Source organism: Danio aesculapii, chromosome 25 (assembly GCF_903798145.1).
Source record: "Danio aesculapii chromosome 25, fDanAes4.1, whole genome shotgun sequence".
NCBI classification, from domain to species: Eukaryota; Metazoa; Chordata; class Actinopteri; order Cypriniformes; family Danionidae; genus Danio; species Danio aesculapii.
This window is the reverse complement of record NC_079459.1, coordinates 24,289,967-24,311,759: the sequence shown is the minus strand read 5'-3', so window position 1 is coordinate 24,311,759 and position 21,793 is coordinate 24,289,967. Positions and strand designations below refer to the sequence as shown.

At 35.5% G+C, this 21,793-nt stretch overlaps 1 protein-coding gene across 1 annotated transcript; it reads right to left on the bottom strand.

Moving 5' to 3' along the window:
- Positions 1-1,799: 1,799 nt before the first annotated feature.
- Positions 1,800-2,375, bottom strand: LOC130219909 (monocyte chemotactic protein 1B-like). Its single transcript, XM_056452407.1, has 3 exons — positions 2,283-2,375; positions 2,035-2,152; positions 1,800-1,956 (listed from the first exon to the last, which is right to left on the bottom strand). Exons 1-3 carry the CDS (start codon positions 2,341-2,343, stop codon positions 1,815-1,817), a joined length of 321 nt encoding a protein of 106 aa, XP_056308382.1. The 5' UTR covers positions 2,344-2,375; the 3' UTR covers positions 1,800-1,814.
- Positions 2,376-21,793: the final 19,418 nt, after the last annotated feature.

The window sequence follows — 21,793 nt, the reverse complement described above, 5'->3', positions numbered from 1 at the left end:
AAGTTTTAATTGCTTTCTTGTTGTGAGAGTCTGCACCTATGGTAAAAAATCTACTTTTCAAGCTGTTTGGACAGACATATGTGTAGGTATAGTGTATAGACCATCATATTGGGATGATATAAACACACCCAGTCCTTTCTTTTTCAATTAAACAACATAAAAACGGTGGACCAATTGGAGTGGTTTTCAGATCGACCGCAACTTTACGTAGGAGAGCGGTCCCCTCGCCCACCAATATTGATTGTCCGCCATTTTCAGCATGTGAGTCAAAGTGATGTCGCTAAAGGAACACCCTTGCTCTGTTTTTAGATGTAAGGCTCATTGGGCTCAACACAAGATCAACATTCACCACATGATCGCTCTAATCGGAATTATTGTTTGTAACTGTTGTAGGTAGGTTTGCAAACATGTGTACTTTTTATTGCGTCTACCTTAAACTTCAGCCGTTTGCATTTTTCGCGGTCACAGAAGCTCCCTGTGATCTTAATAGGTGCAGCTGGAAAGTGCAGGCGCCTTGCCTCACGTGTGCTTCCCTCCATTGGAAATAAAATAACGAACTTGCCTTCAGGTCAAACTATACAACTGGCTGTAAAACTATACAAAGACACAAATGATTTCATAATCTCTACTTGGTCTGTGTTCGACTCGTACATGTACGGCTGAACGCTGGTCCTCTCACTCATGTTGCTTCTCTCTGTCTGCTGCTAAACACAGAGCGGGGGAGCTCTTGGCTCCGCCCCCTTGTTACGTTGGGCGGGAAGTCGAAACTAATTTTCATGTGAAGCAACACACCCCAAAACGGCTGCCTGTGTACACGCCCACAAAATGACACTTTTTAACACATTATAATAAAACAATCTAAATTGTGTTTTGAACTGAACCTAAACTGGCACATTCAGAAGAACCATAATATTAATATTAAATCTTTAAAAAGGGGTAAACTATGTGAAAAAAAAATTGGCTTACATTGAGAATATTTGCATTTGTGAATAAAAAAAAAACTTTCCAATAAATAAAATGAGGTTTATGCAAAAAGCTGAATTATGGAATTGTTTTCTTTAATATAAAACCCCAAACAACATGTCTATAGCTTAAACAAAAAATCACAAAACCTTTTGGACAATTAGAGAATTTACATCAGACCAGAACGATTTAACAAAGGGGCATTCATAAAACAAGTGAGCAACAGCTTCAGAAGTCTCACAGAAAGAGCAAGACACATTAATGTCATTTTTTGGAAAAATTGTTTAACTAGATAATTTCTGTGAATAATTTTAAGATATTTCTTTAATTTTATTTGTTAAAAAAAATCTGGGGGAGTGACCAAACATACGACCATTTAATATCATCAAAGAGGTTGTTCCAGTAAGAAATAGAAGGATTTGAGATGACAAGGTCTAAAAATAAAGACCTGATGGATTAAATTGAAGATGCAAATATTAAATAAGGCATTATTATGTACACTGTAAAATATAAAACACATTAAATGGTTCCTTAAAAAAAATAACCTGACTGGAAAAACGAATGTTCAGTATTTTAAACCGCTAAAACATCAGCATAAAAGCCTGCATGTAATAATTATGAAAGAAAACCACCAGAAGACATCTTAAAAATTCACTTTTATTATAAAAAGTCATTCTAATGTCAAAAACAGCAACTTTTTGACATTTGCATCAATACACAAAGCTATTTTGATATAACTGGCATATATAATTGTTTAAACAAAAGCAGTATCAATATAAGATCATCTAAAGCATGAGATAACCTTTATTAGAGGAATAATGCACATTTTCTCTTCATTAAATAAAACAGATTTATAGTGTGGTGCTCAGTGTTTTTGCTCTAGTCATTGCTGTTGCTGTAGTTGTTCTAATGTTCTCTTTATCAACATGGCTGCTGCTGACCCACGAGCTCTTTGGATCTACACAGATCTTTCTTCCAGCAATAGTCTGAAACCTGCATCAGAAAAAGACTTTAGAACAAGCGTTAATCTGACAGAATCATTCAGTTATACCTTTTTAAGAAGACACTTACACAATAGCTCTTTTTGGACAGCTGCTGTTAGTCCAAGAAAAAGACACAATCCGGTCTAGAGGAATTGCGGCATTAAAAAACTTAAAACAGCATGATGATGTTGAAAGTGCATGAGGAGCTGAAAGAATCCAGAGTGTTTCATAAGTCACTCAGAAATCCATTTAAAAATGTGATGTGCATTAATAGATTCCAGCATAAGCATGCATGCACAAAATACAAACAGCACATAATGCAAGATTGATACTCACTGCTTAAAGTTGGCTGAAGGAAGCAGAAGAGCAGAGGAAGAAGCAACAGAGACATCCTCATTCTTCAAGAGTCAAGCAAACGTCTCAGGTCTTAATGAGTTTTGAGTCTGGTCTAGAACGAATGGCTTGAATGCTGCATTTTATACTGTTGGAGAGACTTTTTTTGTCTTGCTAAATCTCTGCTTCAAAGAAATTGCGCTACATGGAGGATGCACAAGTGTTTGCTGTTTCTGTTCTGTTTCCTGTTGCTGATTTATGTTTAGCTCAGGGCAAAAAAAGCCTTTTTTTGGTTTTCCTGTAATGCACACCTTGGTAAACTAAAGAGTTTAAGTGCTTTTTTGAAAGGACAACATTATATTATTTATATAATCCTGCATGTGCAATTCAAATTTCTGCAAGTTTATAATCTGATGTTTTATACTAATATTTCATGGTAAAATGATATCACATAATGCTGCTATAACATACACTCACCGGCCACTTTATTAGGTACACCTGTTCAACTGCTTGTTAACGCAAATTTTTAATTAGCCAATCACATGACAGCAACTCAATGCATTTAGGCATGTAGACCAGGTCAAGACGATCTACTGCAGTTCAAACTGATCATCAGAATGGGGAAGAAAGGATTTAAGCGACTTTGAAAGTGGCATGGTTGTTGGTGCCAGACAGGCTGGTCTGATCATTTCAGAAACTGTTGATCTGCTGGGATTTTCACGCAGAACGTGATAACGTGCCATGACATAAAACGTGAATCATCTCAGACTGGTTTCTTAAACAAGAAAATGAGTTCACTGTCATGAGTTCACGGAGGGCCTCCACAGTAACCAAGTATCAATCTAATAGAGCTCCTTTAAGATGTGGTGGAATGGAATATGCGCATCATGGATGTGCAGCCGACAAATTTGCAGCAACTGCATGATGCTATCATGTCAATATGGACCAGAATCTCTAAGGAATATTTCCAGTACCTTGTTGTGTATATATGCCACGAAGTATAAAGGCAGTTCTGAAGGAAAAAGAAGGTGTACCTAATAAAGTGGCCAATGAGTGTATGATTAAATTGAATAATATTCAATCTAAATGCCAGTTAAACATTGTGCATCAATTTAAAAGTTATAAATCTTAAAAAAAAACAGGGAGTGCTATTGTTGGAGGATTAAATGTTGCTGAAACAGATGCGCATTAAGTCATTTGTGAATGCAAGTTATAGCAAGGATTATACATGTTATTTTGCCTGCAATTGAATATTAAAAGTGAAAGCCCCTTTAGGATGACACCACAAAGCGACATTTGTTAGCAGAACAGAAAAAAATGGGGAGTATAATTTCAAAAGGCACAGATTTGTACCAAAAGGGTCTTTTGATATCATGTGGATACGGTGAAGAAATTACAAATATACTCTGGGACCAGTCCATTTATTGCATACAAGTTAAAATTCGGTCCAGTCTATATATTGCTTGTAAGTTAAGACAGGAATTTTTTAAATCATTATGTGACTCAACTTGAAGCCAAGAAAGCAAATGAGTAATATGACTGTGGGATGGTGGAGACCTTTTTTTCTTATAGCCAGGATCAGGGCTGGACTGGGACAAAAAAAATTGGCCCTGGCATTTTGGGCCAGAGCGGCCCACTATACAATCAAAGGCATGACTCTTGACTTTTTGACAAATACACACCCGGTCACACAGAGCCCAAAATTTTAGTTTGTGATTGGGTCAGCCCAATGTCAATAAAGAAAGGGCTGGGCTGCAGATTATGTCACATGGACTGGTCAGTCTAAAAAAACATCTTACTTTCAGAGTGTCATAGATCACAGCGTCGCCAATTAATTAGGCAGAAAAAACTATAGGCTTCTAAACATTTTATGAGCCGATCAGATCGTAAGAAGATGATCAGCCCAGCCCACAAAGTACGTCGACCTAGCGGGAAACTGTCCGGTCTGCAAGTCCATCCCTGGCCAGCAAACAGCTGTCAAGAGGGGTCTAGATGCAGACTTTGCATTTGCATACAATGCTTTTAATGCGCACACCTTACCCCACCCCTCACTAGCTCCTTTGAGTGCATTGTGTCGGAGATTGCTTGTCTGAGGCCTCATTCAAACTTTGTGGCTGCCTGTCGCTCTGGGTGGCGACCTGCTGCAAACACAGGTCTGTGTACAGATGAGGCCTTTAGAAATGCACGTCTCAAGGAACAGAATCATATTTGCTGAAATCTAATACAATGCTGCACCTGGGATAATTGTGTTTATTGATGTAACCTTGATGTAATCTGTACAGTGGAGTTTGTTGTTTGATGCGCCACTTGGTGGATGTTCTGTGAAGCACAACACATTTATTTTAACTGCAAGGAGAGTTTGACAGCATGTGGCTAGCCTCAGAATGAAATGAGGTGAGCCACGGTAAAAAACGCTCTTTTTTTAATGGCCACATCTGTAGGTCTACAGCAGAGAGAATACAACCGGCCTCTGCAGGAACTGAGAGGATCATGTGAGCTCTGCTGGCGCTCCTATTGGCTGTCACTCAATAAAGTCACTATTCAGTTGCATAAAGTGGAAGAATTCTTAACATTGTCACGTCGCTGTCGCTCGTGTTGAAACCTAGTCACTTGTCGCTTTGCAGCTGAGAGTCGTTTGTAGTGTGAATGAGGCTTTTGACTGCATGTCTCAGCTTGCATATGCAAGTCTGCATCCAGATACTGTTGGTGAGGGCTGCCCCATTTAAACTCTCTAGGTAATACATTTGCTTTTACAAGTTACGCATCACATTATGTTTGAATTCTGGGAATTTAGCTTTTATTGATTTTATCAGAATACATGTGACAAGATAGAAAGGTAGAAAATGATCATAAATTCAGTCATGGCTAAATGATTTGGTGTGTTCCACATGTTGTGTTAAGGTACTCACCAAGTTGATGGTCAGTTGTTGGGTTTCATCAGTCTGTCGGTCAGGCCTGTTGGTTTTAGGCATGGGATGATAACCATTTTTAAGGTATACCGCGGTTTGGAAAAGTCAAGGTTTTAAAACTGTCAACATTTTCTGCTATACCTTTCCTAAAGTACATGTAAGATTTTTTATTTAGTTTTTTTTAGGACAACAGCATCTCCAGCAGAAAAGATATCTAAAGATGCCATTTTAAATTGCAAAAAAAATCTGTTTTTGAAACAAATGACAACAGCAGAGGTCAATAATGAATTTATTTTTGGATATTTTTATCCAAGGTTATCATACCGTCAGAATCTTATATCGGCCCATGCCTAGATGGTTTGGTGTTTTCCACACTTCGACTCTCGCCGGGTTAATGTCAGAGCTTTTGACCCGATTCAGAATGTTGAATCTGCATTGGACCGTCAGCTAAAAAAAGCAATCTGACTGGTTAATCAGAAACAAACAAGAGCGTGAGTGTGAGGTAGTCAAGTAGCATAGCAAGTTCAAGCCAAGAAAGAACAAAAAGTTTTCTAAAATTTCTCAAAATATTTGCAAATAATCCTTCCTTGGTGAGTTACAATTACTGTGATGATGAAACTTAGTGCTGCTTTGTTTGTGCTTTGTCTTTGTGCAAGTTCGGTTTCCCTTTGTGAACGAAAAAAGACTACTGCACAGCTTTTTGCTCCTGATGTGATCCAACACAAGCAGACAACACAGTTGGGTTTTGTTGGTACTAGTTGTTTGGCATCAGCTTGTTGTATTCCAGCCCTAAATTCAGTTCCAGTTGGCCGGATTCAGCATCTAGAATTGGCATCAGATGAAGAGAGTGCATTGATTGGTTATTCAGTAATGAATCAGTGCACGAGAACAAAAACTGAAGTGAAGTACCAAAGTCAAAAAGGAAAACAAAGAAGCCGGCTGTAATTCTGCGATGTTTCTCAAATATTTGCCTTTATTAGATTATCAGACACATTTGCACAAACCATTTCATTGTGAGTGGCACACTCTTGAAAAAAAAACTTTTTTTTTACATTTTTGTTTCTAACAGGTCCTTAAAGGTGGATTTTAGTTCAAAATATGTACCTCATAGTACCTTAAGTGTACAATAGTAAACCTGGAAGGTACAAAAGTGTTCCCTAAAGCTACTAACGTTCGCCTATGGGTTACAAAAGTGTCATCACCTGTCATCATCCTCACAAGCCATCATGAGATGTATACTAATGATAAAATTAATGTTTGTCCACTGATCTGTGCTATAAGTGCAATTTCTGTATGATTCAAATGATTTCAATCTTTTTTATGATCAAAATCGCTGTATTTTGCGTATCTTCTGTTCAATTACAGCATAGGAAGCGAGGTGAAGCAGCCCAAGCTGTGGCTTACATCAGATTGCGCAATCCCTTGTTTTTTTCTAAATAAGGTTATTTGTTAGGTGCAGGATTCAAAATCAACAGGATAAATATTGTATTATAAAACCTCAGTCATACATTTTTTGAAACATGTATTCAGAGAACACATGAACACTATCATCTACCAGTACCATCTACCCATCCTCAAATTCAAATACAACAGCCCACAAGACAGCAGCCTTAAGTACAATATGTGTGCAAGGCTGCTTCTGAGGTTAGACACACAGTAGTGATAGGAAGTTAAGATATTTAACACGGATGTTAGGACTCAGCATTATGTAGTCAGCAATAGTAATTTCAGTCAGTTAAAACATCACCATGGTCTGAAAAATGTCTTACAGTAAAGTTTTGCAACCCAGCTGAAGCATGATTCACTTACTTAAATTCCATTTCGATTGTCTGTTATGAAATAAACTTACGTTTCACCAGATCCTCTCATTTAAGCCCTCGGTTTACCCCCGCTGCTGTTGTTCAAGTTTAGTTCAATCACACAGCAGGCTGTAATGTTAGTTTTTGGTTCACTGATTCAAGCATGCGCTGTATTATCGGTTCACCGCCTCTTAATGTAACGCTACTGTTCTAATAACTGAATGAGAGTATATATTGGATTATTTAGAGTCATATGGGGGGTATTAGGCTTGTTAAAAAGTAAGTAATTTGTGGATAAGTGCTTACTGGAGACGCAAATCATTTCAAATGATTCAGTTCGATTTGGTGAACTAGTTCAACCGATTCACTTAGAAGATCCGGTTAAAAAGATTTGTTCACGATCGCGATACATAAATAAAACCCATTATTGGGCACAAATGTGTTAAAGTAATAGTTTAAAGTGTCTGTATTTATTCCTGTCACCGTGCTGCTCTCATGTCCACTCGTTGATTTTGTCGTGGGAGCAACAGCGAGGATGACTGTAGGAGAACCGGCTCGATCTAGCCAATGGCAGCAGGACTACAGACTCTGAGGTGCCGTACAGGTCAAACACCTGCAGCGCGAATTAGATTTACTTCGAAAATGCTTACAGTAAGATTATGTATTAAATACATTCTCAAAAACGAAAACGAAGGAGGTTTTTGCTATAATTTTAGTTAGTTTCAGTTAGATTTGTATGTACACAATACAGTTTCAGTTAGTTCGAGTTTTTAAAAAACTCGTTTTTATTTTTATTTAATTTAACAACAATTATTTTACATTTTAGTTTTAGTTTTTTCGTTTGTTTTCATTAACTATAATAACCTTGGAGGTGAGGCAGGCAGTAGCTCTGCCGTCCTGAAGAGGGCGCGCGTGAACTCACGTTATTCTTATTCAGTGATTGCTCTTCTTCTACGCAGTATAGTTCAATAGGAGTCTGTTGTTTTATGTTTTGCTCAAGCGGCAACCTCCCGCTCTCTGTCGGGAGGCCAATACGGAAGTAACTGAAACTGCAATTCATCAAAATTCCGCTAGTCCTGGCTCCATAATAGAGCAAAGTGCAATTGAGCCCTCTGTTAGAATGGCCAACTTTACAGCAGAAAAAAAGGTGTTTACAGCCTGGTACAAAGAACGATTTTGGTTCATATAGCTATTATTACCCTCCATGACAACTGTGAGGGGGGTGAATTTTTTTATAACTCATCCATTTCCTTTATATTAGGTTATTTTAAGTTTGCATAATTAAGGGCGTGGCCACTTGAGTGACAGCTAAGTCTCGCTGGTCGCCGTCACTTCACCTCAGCTAAATCCGGCAGATTAGCCACTGATCTCGGCATATTCATCGTATTTTTGTGTTGTTTTATGTGGCTTTACACAGTCAGCTGCCTTTTGGACTTATTTCTTACAATTATCAGATGATATGGGATGCTGTGTGCATTTAATTGTGCTCACAAACCGTTCACGTAGCCTCCTTTTCCAATGTGAGTAAAGTTATATACTTGTATACCATCTCTATAAATGTATTTGTTTTATTTAAGATCATTTATCATTAATATTTTTCTTTAGACCCGTAAAGCACTCCAGAATCTGACAGATTGATTAGCTGTAGGCTCTAGAACAGTCATCTGAAGCGTTGTCATACAGTGTTGTGCTGGATTTGATCAATAGTCTTGCATTTACTAACACACACTATATCTGAAGTGTTTGGAAGTAATTCGCGTTTTCCTCCTGTAGAAAAACGTCATAAGAACAATGTTTAGCGGCTCAATGTATTACTACAGTGTTTTTGAAAGTCTAAACACTTTATTGATATAGTGTACAGCCAAGCACATGTGGTCAGAACACAAACGAGTCGCAGGTAATAAAGTATATCAAGCGTTTCTCCCAAAGTAAAGTCTGTCTGTCAGGTCTAAGCAAAGTGCCAGCAGGTGTCTGTACCTCCGCCCACTCTCCGCCTCTTTGCCCTTGTTTGGTATCCCGCCGTGGGTGCGATGACGCGCGAACAAAATGGCGACGGTTGGCCGCGCCTACTTGTGGCTTCTTTTGCGCTCTTCAGAAACCTATGGGTGACGTCACGGATACTCCGTCCATATATTTTACAGTCTATGGTTTTGCTCTGACTGAGTGCAAAAATCGCGGATATCAGCTCAACGATTTCTCAAAATTGGACTTTTAATCAAAATGTGATTAAATAATTGACGACCAATGCCAGAGCTAGAGGACTTGCTTCAAAGGACAGGACAGAAGATAACTCGACCATTTCAAAGTAATTCGAGTCATGTCAAGACTTCATTTACAAGTACTGTAAAGGTAAGGCCAGTGTGCTAATCCTGTGTATGGAATAAAATCACTGTCATAAATATTAAATCGTAAAGGAAAACGAAGCGTACTCGTATTTTTACGAGGGTACAATTTCAAAATCTGCGATTAGAACAGACACAGATATGACATTTTCTTTGTCTGTTTGTATATGACTGATAATTTTACGATCGGTGTACTTTACAAACACGAATTACAGTTTCTCCACAGACACGAAGTCCTGATTACGAGTACGAATCAAACAGCGACACTCCACTGTCAAAATTACGTCACCGCTGTCACAGGCATTAATAAACAAGCAAGAGTCATCGATCACAACGGCGCGCCTGCTGGACACTCGAGCTCCACACACACCGTCTCAGGTAAGATTCCTGTTATTCCCTCTTTGAGAAATGTCCGCCATGAGCTATAATAAAGGTAGAGACTTAATCAGGTCCAATTTCGCTGTGAGTCTTGGACATTTTACAGAATCAAAATTAAGAACGGGCCGAGGATAGAGAGCTAGCATAATGTAAGTTATTAAGGAAAGAGTCTCTCAGTGAATCACTTAACGGTGTTTAACTATAACAGGACATCTGTTGATTAAGTCACCTTTTATAAAGCCAGATCGACCATTGATCTATTATGTAATGAAGATATCAGCAAAAGGCAATTTAAATATTTGAGGGGTTGTGCTTACCAGAAGTTTGTAACATTAAACATATTTATAAGACTGAATCAAAATAAATAAATATTAAATCTGTTAAATATGTGACCCCGGACCACAAAACCAGACATGAGGGGCAATCATTTGACACAGACCTGTATGTCATCTGAAAGCTGAATAATTAAGCTCCTCATTGATGTGTGGAAAGGAGATATGTTCAAATATATATATATATATATATATATATATATATATATATATATATATATATATATATATATATATATATATATATATATATATATTATCTTTAAATTTGTACAAAGTAAGGTAATAGTAACTATTGATATAAATGTTTGTTATGTTATTTGTTATTATCTGTTTGTTATATAACTTGATTAAACTATTAGTTACATTATATTGTATTATTATAATTAATAAACTATTACCATAAACATGTATATTACCATTTAGCCTTATACTATTGTGTGTTTCTCTCTTTCCGTGTGTGTTTGTACTATATTGGTGATTGTTTAATTACCACATTATATTTTGCTTATTCTGGTTTATTTAAAGTTAATTAATTAATAAGAGTAAAACTTTTCTTTGATTTATATACCTATACTGGATAAATCTGTCTAATTTAGTTTGTGTTCTCTGTTGATCTTATCGGGTGTTTGTGAGTTACTTAAACAGTTTAAAAAGGTGACTTAATCAACAGATGTCATGTTATAGGTAAACACCGTTCAGTGATTCACTGAGAGACTCTGCGCTCGCTGCCTGTACATCACAATAAAGCTTCACTGTGAAGCACTGAATTGAAAATGACGTTACTTTAGTATAATCAGTCGTGAACTGCAGTGGACCGGTCTAAGGCTTGAAACTCCAGGGCTGAAAAGGAGTCCCACTCCGGCCCTGCTGTGTGCTTTTCATCTTCCAGTTTGCGCCACCTACAGGAGACGTTCTCTCATGCAGTCGCAGAACACGGCTGCCATTTCAATCAGTTGCCTTTCATTTGGTGTATTCATGTGCACATTTTTTCTCCAAATGGCACAAGAGGCAGGGCGACAACACAGCTGGTTTTCGTCAATGCTAGTTGTTTGCTGTCGGCTTGGTGTGTCCTGGCATTTAGAGTGCACAGAGGCCAGAAGTAATGGTAACACTTTACAATAACAGTACATGAATAATAATGTATGAATATGTGAACTAAACATTACTTTAATATGAATTAACGATTAAATTGAGTTAAGGTGTTTAGATATCAATACATCATTATTCATGTACTGTTATTGTAAAGTGTTACCGAAGTAATGTGTTTGGGTAAAGGGCTGCAGAGCTAGTGGTTGTTTTGTGGGCAAATGACAATATCTTGAATTTGATAAGAGCTGCGATTGGTACTAGATAATGTAGAGTGATGATTATGAGTGACATGCACTCTATCGGTTTGTTAAAAACCACTCAGAATTAGCTGCGGAAGCTTGATGGTGTTGGTTTGGCTAGATAAGAGAGCATTGAGGTTGGTAACTTTTTGATTTAGTGGCTAATACATCTTAATTCGATCTCATTCATATATGTCAGTACTATTTGCTCACACCCAATGAAGGACAGGGTTTGTAAGCACAGCTGATTTTAATAACTACACGTTTTCATATAAATGAAAATTGTGGTGAATTAATCATCATTTTTGTCTAATGTATTCCGCTGAAATCCAAATACCCAGAATTCAAATATAATATGAGGCAAAAGTTTGACCCAGACAGTTCACATGTGCTGATTACAAGAAGAAAAGAGGAAGTCAATGAAGGTAATAGTGTTGTGTCATGGATGTGTGGTTTTAAAGTCACACTCTCAGCATTTTCCCCTCTTAATGAAGGACATAGTGCTTAAAGCATGTTATATAAGGATATGAAAAAAACAACAAAGCTTCCTTCTGTTCTGACATTGTAAAATGCTGTAAAACAATTACCATAACACATTACACAAAAACCGTCTTAGAAATAAAGCATCCAATTATTTATTAAGAATGTTTTAATAAACTAAAAACCTTTTTTGCGGTATAAAGTATGTTGTTTTGTATGTTGAAACGTTTCTAGGGTTGATTTACGCTCGTCATGGAACCGTCATTGTCAATGTAAAAAAAAAAAAAAAAAACAACAACATGTTTTTTGTAAAAGAGTTTGCGGATGCAATTCCAGATCTGAACACCAATTACTTTGAACTCCCTGATCAAGAGAAAAACAAAACCAAACTATTTTTTTTCTTAATGAAGTGCAATAAAGTTATGTAGCATCAACATGAAAGAACATGAAGGAACACAATACTAATGGAATGCAATGCAATACATCTAAAGCTATACTGTATATAGTACTGTAGATCTGACAAGCAAAATGAATGCCAATATTCATTAAAAATCTTTTTAGACCCTTTGTACCAAACAGGTTTATGATAGGAAAAATGACCAATTTTGAACATTAAATCAACAAATCAATAATAGAAAAGTTTACTTATGTCAAAAAGTTTGCATTAATTGCCAAAAGAGCACAACTATTTTATGAAAAAAGACAAAAATGTCCATAACGTACAAGGATTAGTAAAAAAAAAAAAAAGAATTAATTTTGTCACTGTTTACTCACTTATCTCATTCCAAAAATGTGACATTTCTTCAGTGAAACAGGATATTGTCAAAGCCAGGGGTGCGTTTCCCAAAACCATCGTTAGCCAACTAAGGTCGCAAGTTCCGTCGTTACAAACTTAGTTTGTTGATTTGCCATTTAACAAATCCGTCGCTCCAACGAACATTCGCAAACTTGAGCACTCGCAACTACACCTCTGGAGCTGTAGTTAGAAACATAGTTCCTGGCTGTGTTCTATTCCCACTTACCCCCCTATGCCCTATTCATTTAGAACATTCTAACATTCAAAGTTGGAATTATTAAATAAAAGCATTAAGCTCATCTCTCTTAGGTGTAATTTGCTTTCAAACTATTTTTACAGGTTAGTTTTAGCGAACTTCATGTTTACAATTGTGCTCCCTTCACAGTGCACTCTGAAAACATTGATGTCATTTTGTACACAGCCTTATGGCGAAAGCTTTAGGTGACCTATTATTTAAAAGCGGAATTTATGTTACGTCTCCAAAGCTGAAAACAAAAAACACAGCATACGTTAATGCTTTTAATTTAAAGTGGGTTATTTATTAAGTATCTGTACTGTATTTGACATGGGCCTGCTGGTTAGAACTTTCTGCTGTGGTTTACAAGTGTCAAACTGTAAAAGTAGACTTTTCTAAAAAATAAAAAATAAATAAACAACATCCTACTTAATAATAATAATAATAATCATCATCATCATCATTAATATTATTATTAAATTATGATTTTTTTATTAAATATTAAATTTAATTTGATAATAAATAGCCTCATTATTTATTTATTTATATGATTTATATATGATATTAGAATTTGTGTTAGCTTTTGTAAGTGATTTTATGTTTTAGAATAGGATATGTCATATCCCCAATAATATTTGTAAAGGAAACACAGGTCCTATATGTGTCATTTACATATATTTCAGTTAATATGGAAAGCGAGTGCATGCTTTTACCAAATCTAATACTGGATTTTATTTTAAATGCGTGTTTGTGTAAAAGAATATAATTTGCACAAAGAAATGATGGGGTTCTTCTCTAAAGAAGTTGTAACTCCACCTCGTTTAGAGCATCATTATGGGCGTTTTACGTTATAACTAACTTGGTTCAAGCAATGGATCTGTGACAGAGAAACTATGCGTTTTGGGAAACACTCGTCACTACATCGTTCTTTTCCCAAACGATCGTACTATGATAGTTCAGTCGCGAGTTACGTCGTTGTTTGTGAAACGCACCCCAGGCAAGGTTTTCCCCACTCACAATCACCTCAAGCACCCTGATCACACTCACCTGCATACTAATGGGATATATGCACATGGACTTTTAGCTTCTGGTTAATTGTCATCCCATACAAAATCTCTGCTTTAAGATCTGATTCCTTTCAAAAACAGTGATCTTCACTGCCTGGCTGAGATACAATATAAAGTGCAGTGTTTCCTCCAGGATTTTTTCCAGCTGTGGCGGCAGGCCTTTTTTACACATATCTACCAACCACCTATGGCGTTATTTCAATTTTAAATAGGGCTGCTCGATATGGGAAAAATCCTAATCACGATTATTTTGGTCATAATTGTAATCACGATTATTCAAAACGATTATCAGCTGAAGTCAAAATTAATCTCACTACTGTAAATTTTTAATATATATATATATATATATAAATATTTCCCAAATTATGTTTAACAGAGGAATTTTTCACAGTGTTTCCTATTATATTTTTTCTTCTGGAAAAAGACTTATTTGTTTTATTTTGGCTAAAATAAAAGCAGGTTTAAATATCTTGAAACTTATTTTCATATTATTCAATATTGTTAGCCCCCTTAAGTAATATATATATATATTTGATTGTCTGCAGAAGAAACTACTGTTATACAATATTTTGCCTAATTACACTAATTAAGCCTTTAAATGTCACTTTAAGCTGAATACCAGTATCTTGAAAAATATCTAGTATAATATAATGTACTGTCATCATAGCAAAGATAAAAGAAATCAGTTATTAGAAGTGAGTTATTAAATAATCTGTTATGTTCAAAAATGGGTTGAAAATAAATCTTTGCATTAAACAGAAATTGGGGGGAAAGGGTCGCTAATAATTCAGGAGGGCTGATAATTGTGACTTTAACTGTGTATATTTACTTTCCTCCCTGTAAATAAGGAAAGGGAAATAAATACAATAGAATAAAAATATGAAACAAACTGTGCTTTAAGCATCTTCACTGTAAGAAAAAACTTAAATTATAGCTACAAAAGTCCTTCAGTCAAGAGTGCTTTTAGTCATTTTCACATGAAACTGAGCTTTGCAGAGCAACAAAGGTGTACAACTGGAAAGTGGGCAGTAATATGACGCAATAATTATTTTATCTCGATTAAAGTTTTTCCATAATCACTAGAAGCCAAAATCGAAATCGAAACCAGGTTTTCAATTAATTGCACAGCTCAAATTTCAAAGTCGAGATCGCATTTATGTAATATGAGCATGCGAATCTCTTTGCTTGCACGCCGATTTCCTGTTCGTGCACAAAACTTCTTGCACACCCCCTCAAACATACGCTGCTCAAGTGCGTTTTTTTGTGCGCTCTCAAATAAACGCTGCTGAAGTGCGATTTAGTGTGTTTATGTAGAAAGTATGTCTCCAATTTGCTAGGAATAATTATGTGTCATAATGTCTCCAATAGACCTACAGTGCGGCATTAATGCGTCCTGAAGTAAAGTGAAACGACTATAAACTCCAGCAAGAGAAAGTCATTGTATGCAGAGCCCTAGACCTTTATCTATAAAATATAATTATGGAAACTGTGTACATCTTAACTGAAAGCTACGTCGTGTTTGCTGGCCTCACGCATCACGCACCTGTCAGTCAGTCAGCACGTAACCTTTAAGGGTTAAACAAATAGCGCACAGCACTACAGCGATTACAGAAAAGTTTGCGCTGTTACAATTCACGTACCTTTTAATAGTTTTGGTGCGATTATAACCTGCTATTAAAAAAACACGACTGAATGTTTTGAATGAGATGCTGTAAAGTTAATGTAGCCGAGGCGGGATGAATTTAGGTAGAAGAATGAATGTAGCGGAAACCAAGAAATGTGTATCAGATTAACCAAGAAGCACTGCGTTAAATTATATTTTTCCCCGCCATGTCTTTGAAATATGGAAATTAATTTTACCCCCCGTATTTTCAATGAGGTTTTTGCGCTAACCTGCTGCTAATGACGACGCCACATCTCTTTTACGCTTTAACAACCAAATGCTTTAACATCCAAATGGATGCTTAAGTCTGTTTAACTGATTATATTTGAATTACATTACAACATCGATGCTGTAAAAGGAAGCATGTGAAATTGAAAATATTCACATAAAGCTTTCACAGGAAGTTCATCATCGACTGAAAATTCCTTACATTTATATAGTGTTTTGTCTGGACACTAAAAGTGCTTTACACATTTTTTGGGGGAAATCTCCTCATCCACCACCAGTGTGCAGCATCCATCTGGATGATGTGACGGCAGCCATATTACACCAGACCACACACCAGCTGATTGGTGGAGAGGAGACAGCGTGATTAGGTTAGGAGGTCATGATGGACAGAGGCCAGTAGGGAAATTTGGCCAGGATGCCGGGGTAAACCCCTACTCTTTTTCAAAGTACATCCTGGTATTTTTAATGACCACAGAGAGTCAGGGACTCTGTTTAATATCTCATCCTTTCAGAGCTCACAGAGCAGTATAGAGTCCCTATCAATATACTGGGGCGTTAGGACCCACACAGACTGCAGGTTGAGCGCCCCCTACTGGTCTCACTAACACCACTTTCGGCAGCAACCTAGCTTTCCCATGTGGTCTCCCATCCTGGTATTGACCTTGCACAGCCCTGCTTTGCTTCAGTGAGTGACCATGTGAGAGTAGCAGAGAGCTGGCTGTCAGAGATATTGGTTGTAACATATCATGACTGATAATTAAATATGGGAGTAGCTGTTATCATTTGGTTTTATTATTATTATTGACCAATTTCATTCCCAAACTATATTCTAAGATTTAAACTAAAGCACTGATAGAGAGAATAATCATGTTGTAGATGAATAAATAAATACTGATAATAAAATAATAACAATAATACCTGGTAAAGGGAGAATAAGACAAAAATGGAGGATGAATAAATACTGATAATAAAATAATAATAACAATAGTTGTGTGTGTAAATCAGCGTTCTGTGATAAATACCCTAGTCTAAATTAATCTATTCCTTGTCAGTTGAACTATAGTAAAATTAATCTTATTCATTTCTTATTAACTGTTTATCTTATTTACAGTTTTTCTACTTCAGAATTGAATATTTTATTAATTTTATTTGCTGTATTTTTTGTAATTTATTTTGCAAAATTTACTAGTAATTTCTAAATTGGTTCTACGTTTTTCGCAAAACAGGTTGAGGGAATAATCACGATTTCCTTCATTTTCCTTCAGCTTAGTCTCTATTTCAGAGGTTGCCACCGTGCAATGAACCACCAACTATTCCAGCATATGTTTTATGCAGCGGACGCCCTTCCAGCAGCAACCTAGTATTGGGAAACACCCATACACACTCATTCACACACATACCCTACGGCCTACTGGTTTAATCCAATTCACCTATAGCGCATGTCCTTGGATGTGGGGGAAACCGGAGCACCCGGAGGCCCAGCAGGGACTCAATGACTTTCTTGCTGTGAGGCGGCAGTGCTAACCACTGAGCCACCATGCCACCCTAATCAGGATTTCATTTCACATAAACTCAACTTTTAAAAGAAACCAATCTGAAAGTCTGACAGTGTAAAAATATATTTATTTCACAGAATAACCTTTTGTTACCGGTCTACTGAGTATATTATTGTTCAAGAAAATGCACTTCTGAGGATTAGCGTGTTGACAGGTTTGAGCTGTTTTATTCCCTCATCCGCTTTCTACTTCTGTTTTACTTCTCAGTATTGACTTTCACAGCTGCAAATATTTAAAGAAGAAGACGTGTTCATTCGTGACCAGCAGAGCTGACTCCACTCTATATTACAATTTACTACAGTATTTTGTCTATATACTACCTGACAAAAGTCTTGTCGCCTATCCAATTTTAGGAACAACAAATAATAACTTGACTTCTAGTTGGTTATTTGGTATCAGAAATGGCTTAGTTTTATGCAAAAACTGTGGCTGCATAATTATGTGCTCTTTCTTTCTAGATCACAGTGAAATGCCATTCAATTTCAAGTGACAGCTAGACATTGTCATGTTTTTCTGACAGCAATAAGCAGTGTAGCAGTATTGAGATGTCTGAAATTAAATTTAAACTGAGAAATAAGCTATGCAAAAGTTTGGACACCCTCTTTTTATGTGGATTTCAAAACCTGTAGCAACAAAACAAAAAAATGATTTGAGTGACTCAGTGAACCTTAACAATCCTAAAACAGGTGCAACCAATCATGGAAAAGGATATTTAAGATAGCTAATTGCTAGTTGTTCTTCTCTTCATTGTAGAAAGTAGCAGCATGGGGACCTCAAAAGAACTTCCTAATGACCTAAAAACTAGGATAATTCATCAACATGAATTAGGAAAAGGATGCAAAAAGCTAACAGTTTAAAGGCTCTACCTCTACAGTCAGAAATATAGTAAGAAAATGGAAGGCCACAGGAACAGTTCTTGTGAAGGAAAGATGTGCTAGACCAAAAAAAATATCTGAAAGGCAAAGGCGAAGAATGGTTAGAATGGTCACAGACAAACCACAGACCACTTTATCACATCTTGCTGCTAATAATGTCATTGTGCATCGTTCCACAGTTCAGTGCACTCTTCACACAAAACAGCTATCTATCTATCTATCTATCTATCTATCTATCTATCTATCTATCTATCTATCTATCTATCTATCTATCTATCTATCTATCTGTCTGTCTGTCTGTCTGTCTGTCTGTCTGTCTATCTATCCATCTATGTCTATCCATCCATCCATCCATCCATCCATCCATCCCCTTATGTATTCCACTAAAACCAAAATACCCAGAATTCAAATATAATGCGAAAGCAAACCTGAAAGTAAACTTTTGACCCAGATAATTGAGATGGGGCACTTATGAGAAGAGGAAGTCAGTGAAGGCAAGGGTGTTGTGTCATAGATGGTTTTAATAACACACTCACAGCATTTTCCCCTCTTTATGAAAGAAATATTGCGCAAAGTAAATTCAAGGTTGTTTGTGAATGAAGTGAAGCTTTCTTCTGTTCTGACAATGATCTCCAACACTAAGAAATGGTCTCTTCTGCATTAAAACAATCCAAGTAACATTATGTTTCAAAGATTTATTTTGTTTGTTTTTTCATTTGTATTTGTTATATTTATTATTATTATTATTATTATTATTATTATTATTATTATTATTATTATTATTATTATTGTTATTGTTATTATTATTATTATTTGCAGTGAAGCAACATGAGAAACATTTTTGATTTGTAAATCTTATATATAATTGTTAATGGAAAAGTCAAACAAAACCCAGCTAATTTTTGGCAAAAAATAAAAATAAAACATTATTAAATATATATATATATATATATATAAGTCTTCCAACATCAATGTGAAGAAGCATGCTAATACATATTATATAGGCGTGATTGGAAATTAGGGATATTTTACCAAAAATGTTGTTTTTGAATTCAACTCAAGTGTTGTTTGAGTTGCATTAATAAACATATATTTTTTATTGTTAGTTTTTTACTGTCATAGTCTGAAAATAAATGTTCTAAATCATAGATTTAGGGCCCACGGGCCAAAGTTGGCCAATGGTAACCTTTGATTTGGCCCGCCAACCAATATCAGAAGACATGGACAAATGATGGGGAAGGTTGGGACGAATCCCTCAAACAGAGATCGTTTGTTGAGCTACAAAAAAGCAAAACTAAAATGAAATGTTTCAATTAAATATGAATTAACCAGATTTTTAAAGGGTCATGAAACTCTAAAACACATATTTTTTTTTTAGATGTTGACAGATGTGTAGCACGTTGCTAAAAACACTATTATGACACAAATATTTCACTATATTTCATCGAGTGTTTTTGTTTTAGTGAAAAAAACCCATTGAACTCTATTATCTTATAAATAAGATTGTTTATGTTATTGTAAGAAGTACATTATAAAATCTATAATATATAATTATTGATACAATTAAAGTATTTTTTTCTATGTATTTGTCAATATAATAATAATAATAATAATAATAAGTTATTCTTATATAGCGTCTTTAAAACTTAATTCTCGAAGCGTTTTACACAAAAAAGATACAGATATAAAACAGTTTACAATAACAGTAAAATGGAATCATTCAAGATAAAACATTCCCAATTGCTAAAACATTTAAAATTGATAAAACATTCAAATATCTAGAAACAAAAAACAAAGCAAGAATGCACACCTCATGAATAGGCGAGTGTAAAGTAGTGAGTTTTCAAAGATTTAAACAATTTAAAAGATTCAGCGTGTCTAATGTCATATAGGGGAGAGAATTCCAGAGCCAAGGATGTGAAAGCCCGGTCACCTATAGAGCGCAGATGAGTGAAGGGGACTGTTAAAAGAACAGAGTCAGAGGAATGGAGGTCACGTGAAGGGGAGTACAAAGTGAGGAGTTCAGATGTGGAGCCAGTCCATGCAGGGCCTTGTAAGCATGAAGATTTTAAAATCAATTTGGAATCTGACTGGTAGCCAATGGAGAGATTCCAAACAGGAGTAATGTGTTCTCTGATTTTAGTCCCTGTCAGAATTCTGGCCCCTGAGGTTTGGACATATTATTGATGTTACTTTTGGAAACGCCAGCTATTAAGGCATTGCAGTAGTCTTAGCAGTAGTATTAAAATCTGCTGTAGATAAAAATCTGCAGTAGTATTAAATTAGGAATTTACCATGGCAACTTAAATGTAATACAGTTTGGTATATTTAGCTTTGCTTTAAGAAAAAGTTTGGACACCCCTGCTCTAGTCTAAATGATACTCTTTATATACAAAATTGTTTAAAAAAATTATTCAGTTTGCGAGTTACTACATTGTTCTGCCTTTTCAATAACGTCACACATTCTGCCATAAACATTTAAAAGTAAACATTTAAAAAACATTTGTAAATGTTTTTAAAAATTAGTTAAACAAATTTTTTTGAGAGTGTAATACATTATTAAAAATGGCAAAACTATGCTTTCTTTCTTTCTTTCTTTCTTTCTTTCTTTCTTTCTTTCTTTCTTTCTTTCTTTCTTTCCAGATGTATTCTGCTAAAATCAAAAAACGCATAATTACTCGTAGCCTGCACTGTAAAAAATGTCTGATAAAATCTGTTACAGTTTTGTGTATTTTGTGATTAACTTATTTTTTAATACTGAATTATGAGCCCTTGACCTCTGCTCAGACAACAGTTGATGCTTAAAAATTGAACACAGGGACTTTAACTGACAGTTTTAGTGTTTTGAAATGACATTGTCTGGATTGGTCATGTTTATTAGGTTACAAATATCGACTAAGAAGCTACTACTACTGATGTTTTAGGCATTTATTTCTATATATATATATATATATATATATATATATATATATATATATATATATATATATATATATATATATATATATATATATATAATGTTTCTTATACAATATATTGTTTCAAACTACTTAAGTCATAATTAAAAAGCTTAAATGGAACACCCCTGAATCACAAGGGCAACTGTTTATTTTTGTTTTAATTATTGTTTTACAGTGTGACGTGTTTCTTGTCTGTGACTAGATTCGAAATACTAATAGAATAGAATATGATAGTGACTGTTGTAATAGACAAACAATTGTGTAGTCTGAACTCAGCATAAATGTGTTTTTTGTTCAGTATCTGCAAAGTACTGGGGTTATTTTTATATATTTATAGGTATAATGTTTAAACATTTTTATTCGATAGTTTTACTGCTGTATTTTTACACTCAAAAGTGCTTTTCTGTATTTAACCCAGCGGTTGTGTCTGTCCCTGTTTAAAAACATCATTTTTATAAAGTGTAATGAGAATTAAATACATTTAAATGCAGTTTAAAGAATTGATTGCTTTCAGGAAATTCGGAAAAGAAGAACATACATCACTAGATGATGATACTAGCTTA

What these genes read in the sequence shown, in the direction of transcription:
- LOC130219909 (XM_056452407.1), bottom strand. Translation starts at nt 2,343, where the DNA reads ATGAGGATGTCTCTGTTGCTTCTTCCTCTGCTCTTCTGCTTCCTTCAG. An exon ending in CCTTCAGCCAACTTTAAGCA is followed by an intron (nt 2,153 to 2,282) that starts GTGAGTATCAAT and finishes GGATTCTTTCAG; the next exon opens with CTCCTCATGCACTTTCAACA. An exon ending in TGTCCAAAAAGAGCTATTGT is followed by an intron (nt 1,957 to 2,034) that starts GTAAGTGTCTTC and finishes TTTCTGATGCAG; the next exon opens with GTTTCAGACTATTGCTGGAA.